The sequence below is a fragment of the Drosophila melanogaster genome, chromosome X (genome assembly GCF_000001215.4).
Source record: "Drosophila melanogaster chromosome X".
Lineage (NCBI taxonomy): Eukaryota > Metazoa > Arthropoda > Insecta > Diptera > Drosophilidae > Drosophila > Drosophila melanogaster.
In genome coordinates, this window is record NC_004354.4 from 9158548 (window position 1) to 9163254 (window position 4707).

Here is a 4707-nt window from a genome sequence, read left to right on the forward strand (position 1 = left end):
AGGAATTCAAGAAATTATAAAAAATCGATGATTTGATTAATAATCGATTACATTTACTAGCCAATTTATAAACAAAACATTTTAATTCAAATTTTAGATTGTGAATAACATTCCTTAGCAACAACCATAATGGACATATTCGAGAGCTTCTGTCGCACGTGCGGAAACGAATGCCTGGAATCGCTGTCCATTTACAATGAGTGTGCCCAAGTGCTTGACCAGATGGTGCCCATTGCGGATATGCTAGCGTCCTGCCTGCCCGCCTCCTTGCCGCCACTGGACCCAGAGGACGACTATCCCAAACAGATCTGCCGCATCTGCGTGAAGAAGCTGTCGATGGCCTACGAGTTCAGCCACCAGTGGCTGGGCGCCCACGGCGAGTTCAACGTGGCCCTAAAGTTCGAGCAGCGCCGAAGGCGCAGCCAGGCCAGCAAATCCCAGTCGCACACGCAAACCCAAACTCATCCGGTGGAACCGAAGAATGAGCAACTGCCCACGGTGCTGGCGGAAGCAGTGTCGACCAAAAGAGGTGGGTGTACAATTTTCTTATCTAGGCTAGGTAGATTTCAAACTTCTCAATCTTCCCCAGCAGCTGCTACTCCCACCAACGAGTTCAGCAGCGACTCCGGACCGGCCTTCAAGTGCGGCTTCTGCGGCGAATGTTTTTACACGGAGAAGGCCTGCAAATTTCACTTAAAGTTCTCGCACAAGGATCTTTAGAGAACTGTCTGTTTTTTCCCTTACTTGTAATTTGGTTTTAAGTGTATAAATCTTTTGTGAAATTAATTTTAAATTAGGAATATATATATATATTCCTTCTCTTTATACAAGTGCCTTCTTTGAGTTTTTAAACCCAAAACGTTGCAATTGTAGGGATATAGAGTGCATTTGTGTAAGTATGAAACACAAAAAAAACCTGGAAAACTACTACCCGCTATAGTTGAACCACTGAACACTGGCTTTTGTACATTTGGATGTTTGTTTTACTTAGCTTTAGAGTAAACAAAAAAAAATCAAAGATGAAAGCCGACAGGATTTTTCCGAAGGGTCCAACTCCTCTAGTCATCCTCGTCGTTGCGCACCTTCAGGGCGCGCGGATCGTCGTGGCGGTAGACAACGTAGCCGAGCTTGTAGCGTCGGTTATCGCCGTCCTTGGCATAGTAGTTGGCCACTCCGATGGTGGCCATAACGATTCCGGCGAGGGCCAAAGCGGATCCGCCGACGATGTCCGGAATCTCGTTCCAGGCGCGCTTCAGCAGCGATGTGGAGCCTCGGGCAGCGGATGCGGACATCTTGGTACACTGCGGGATGGGGCTATTAGTTCACTGGGCGCAGCAAATAAAATTATAAAGCATTTACCAAAAATTCAACGCGTTCAGTTAAGTTACACAACGAACAAACCAAACAGCTGATTAGAGCTGGCCTGCTGGCTATCGATACTCGCTATCGCCGCACAGATGCAGGCAACGAAATTTCGATAGACTGAATATTGAAATAAAAAAGCTTTTTGAATTATCTTCGTGACAAATGATTTATTCTAGAACTGCAACTAGATGTAATATTTTCAACGTTATGTGGAAATTTGTTCGAATTTTGTTTATTTGCTGCTTAGGATTCTTTAAAAAAAAGTATTTTGCTAAATAAAAATTTTCGCCATTGAGAGTACGATTTTTATATTCGTGACTTGTCGAGTAAAAGTGTAGACTAGATTCGTTTAGAAGTAAAAGAACAGGCAATAGGAAGAGTTTCCGACCATCCTAAGTATATATATTCTTGATCAGGATCAATAGCCGAGCCGATCTGACCCTATCCATCTGTCTTTTTTTACTTTTCAACGAATGTAGTTTACAATTTTGCTTAACGAGTAACGGGTTTAATTAGAAAAAAAAACTGATCTGATTATGAATTAATTGCTATATTTTTGCGAATGCAGACTTCATCACGCCTTCTCCTCGTAGCCCTCGGTCTTCATGTCATTGAGGCCCAGATCCTCGTTGTCCTCGTAGGAGCGATCGTACCGCTCCACAGTGAGCTTGTCATCCGGCTCCGAGTCGTCATCGCTCAGTGATTGCACATAGGTATTACCGGCCGGATCCTCCAGCACCAGCGTAATGACTCGCTTCAGATTCATGACATCCTCGAAGGTGTCAAGGAATCGCTGCATCTGCTGCTTGGTCGCGTCGTCGGCGGAGTCGTGGAAAAGCGTGCCGTCCAACTGATCCCGCATGGCAACCAGCAGACCCTCCACGGTGGTGAATCGCCCGCACAGGGCATGCGGACCCACCTCGAGGTCCAGCTCTGGAATAGACATGCTGCACGTCTCCGACTTGAGGACATCACGCGTCAGATCCTCCCTGCTGGCAATCTGGACGCGGAAGCGTACACCCTGCGCCTCCACTCCGCCGCCGGACTTCACTTCGTTCGTCTTGTGGCCACAGGCACCGCAAACGGTGGCCATGATCACCACCTCCTTGAAGTGCGGTATGTTTGTCAGCTTCATGTTCGTCTCGCAGGGCGCCTGGCAGCTGGGACAATTGGTGGGGAACTGAAGCACTTCGCCGTGCAGATTCTCAATGGGCCACGAGTCCTCGGCAATCGGCTTCAACAAGTGCTGCTCCTCGTGATTCTGCTCGTACAGGCCTGTAAAGGAATACAGGTGTGTGGTTATAAGGGGAACAATACGAATTATGTGACTCAATGGTTCTTTTGGCTATCTCCACTGGTTAAGTTTCTAATTTTACAAAGAGGCCTCACCCAATTGCTCGTTCTGCTGCTGGCTGCGTGTGAAGTACGAAGTCTTTAGCTGCGGATCGGCGGCAGGTGCCAGGGGATTCTCGATGAAACTATTGCCGGATATGTCCTCGAGAAGCACTTGAAAGGGTGTTGTCACCTCCTTTAGGCGGTGCAATCGCTCGATGTACTTTTCAATTGAAGCAGCTGTCTCCGGATGATCGATGCGCCGCTTCTCCTGATCCTGCGACAAGCCGGCTATCGTCCGCTCGATGATGCCTTCGACGGTGGTCACCTCGCCCTTCTGCGACTGCACCGGAATCTCTAGCTCGATCTCCGGTATGCTGATGCTGGAGTTATCCGAGCGCACCACGCGCCGATTGAGATCAGCCACGGATTGCACTCGCAGTTCGATGCGAATGCCGGACTTTTGGATCTCCGATGCCGACTGCATCTCGTTGTTGATGTGGCCGCAGTGGTCGCACTTGAAGGACATGAGCACCACCTCGCGAAAAAAGGGTATCTTGGTGGGCAGCAGCCGAGTGACTCCCGTTTCGAAGCAGTTCATGCAGGCGGATTCGACCTCCACTATCTCGTCGGTCTGCTCCGCATTGATTTCCCGGAAAATGGGCTCCGGCCGAATGTTCCCCGCACTCTCCGGCGGATTGCTACTGTTGGGGTCGCTCACGGTGGACATGATTTGATTGCTATCCACACGAAAGTTCCTGTTTAAGTGTGCTTTTTTAAATGAAATGTATATGTTTGGGGCGAAACGTGCAAGTTTAATCGATAGACGCTGACGATAAGTGTCGATAGTCGTCGTGTGACCGGCTTGCATATGCTTAAAACTCCTTAAATACCCAGAAGTGTGCTCGGCGCGTTGATCTTAAACGCTCGAGAATTTACTCGTGTTCGATAGAAAATTCCCCGAAATAAAAAGGTGCACAAATAAATTTAAGAGCTTACCTGTAGCGGTACACGGTAAGGCCATAAAACAAAAACTGATTGGCCATCTGCATATTAATCTGGGAATACCACCTACCTGACACACGTTCTTCCTAAAATTACCTGCGCTTTCAGAAATAACTGGAGTCCTTTTGTAGAGCGACAATTCAAGGCAGTACAAAAAGAGCCAAGCTTAGAGTATCATTGAATTGTTGATATTCCTGTTACCATTTTAAGAGACTTTCAATTAAGATGGCCGGATCGTCGAGCATTAGTGCGCTGTTGGCCGAGCAAATGAATTTGGGCGAGAAGATTCAAAGCATTATTCGCAATTATAAAAAGGCTCCGGCTCAACGGAAATCTAAACCTGGATATTTTGAAGGGCGACTATCCAAATTGCAAAGCTTGTGGGATGCATTTTCCAAAGGGGAAAATACTATTAAAACTCGCAACGAAAAGACGCAAATGGAACATACATACTTTAAAAACAACTTCTTTGTCAAAATAAAGACTTTGGTAGTTGAATATACATCAGAATTCAATCGAAAACTGCACGCATCGGAAAATGATACTGAAAACGTGCACGCATCGGAATTGGATACTAAACACGTGCCCGCATCGCAGCAGAATTCTGAAGATCAATTCAATTCTATGCTTAGAGAGCATCGGATATTGATGGACAGATTGGATAATATTATAAACGAGTTGGAATGCGTGACAAGGAATGGGATTAATCCCATCATTTTACCCTATTTAACTGATATGCAAAATATGCATGCGGAAATGAGTCAAACTGACATTTAAATGTAATGTAACATGTAATAATAAAGCGTATTTTGTGTTATTATTTAAATATATATATATATAATTATATTATACTTATTAAAGATGTAAGCTTTGCGGAATGAAAACTTAAAATAAATATTTGGCGACCGATACGCGTTTATTCAATATAACTATCGATATCAGGGCATCGCTTTTCAAAAACTATCGATACGTGGCTGTGCTGAAATATATATCTATCATCCCTAG

At 45.6% G+C, this 4707-nt stretch overlaps 4 protein-coding genes across 6 annotated transcripts, besides 1 other annotated feature; 2 read left to right on the forward strand and 2 right to left on the reverse strand.

Moving 5' to 3' along the window:
* The first annotated feature begins 74 nt into the window (after positions 1 to 74).
* Dlip1 (Dorsal interacting protein 1) lies at positions 75 to 828 on the forward strand. 2 transcript variants are annotated; one of them, NM_001272446.1, is made up of 2 exons: positions 75 to 529; positions 590 to 828. In NM_001272446.1, exons 1-2 carry the CDS (start codon positions 130 to 132, stop codon positions 718 to 720), a joined length of 531 nt encoding a protein of 176 aa, NP_001259375.1. In that variant the 5' UTR covers positions 75 to 129; the 3' UTR covers positions 721 to 828. The 2 variants fall into 2 exon arrangements, with proteins under 2 accessions (NP_001259375.1, NP_525004.2); NM_080265.3 differs by having other exon boundaries at positions 593 to 828.
* A 138-nt stretch (positions 829 to 966) lies between these two features.
* Positions 967 to 1505, reverse strand: NdufA3 (NADH:ubiquinone oxidoreductase subunit A3). 2 transcript variants are annotated; one of them, NM_001298108.1, is made up of 2 exons: positions 1360 to 1505; positions 967 to 1301 (listed from the first exon to the last, which is right to left on the reverse strand). In NM_001298108.1, exon 2 carries the CDS (start codon positions 1290 to 1292, stop codon positions 1059 to 1061), a length of 234 nt encoding a protein of 77 aa, NP_001285037.1. In that variant the 5' UTR covers positions 1293 to 1301; positions 1360 to 1505; the 3' UTR covers positions 967 to 1058. The 2 variants fall into 2 exon arrangements, with proteins under 2 accessions (NP_001285037.1, NP_652538.1); NM_144281.4 differs by having other exon boundaries at positions 1360 to 1410.
* Positions 1506 to 1576: 71 nt separating this feature from the next.
* Positions 1577 to 3543, reverse strand: Zpr1. The gene is made up of 2 exons (NM_132304.3): positions 2755 to 3543; positions 1577 to 2640 (listed from the first exon to the last, which is right to left on the reverse strand). The coding sequence occupies exons 1-2, from the start codon at positions 3425 to 3427 to the stop codon at positions 1940 to 1942; spliced, it is 1374 nt and encodes a 457-aa protein (NP_572532.1). The 5' UTR covers positions 3428 to 3543; the 3' UTR covers positions 1577 to 1939.
* Positions 1704 to 1819: a mobile genetic element.
* Position 3544: 1 nt separating the features above from the next.
* CG44532 (uncharacterized protein) lies at positions 3545 to 4606 on the forward strand. The gene is made up of 2 exons (NM_001298109.1): positions 3545 to 3711; positions 3811 to 4606. The coding sequence occupies exon 2, from the start codon at positions 3928 to 3930 to the stop codon at positions 4477 to 4479; it is 552 nt and encodes a 183-aa protein (NP_001285038.1). The 5' UTR covers positions 3545 to 3711; positions 3811 to 3927; the 3' UTR covers positions 4480 to 4606.
* Positions 4607 to 4707: the final 101 nt, after the last annotated feature.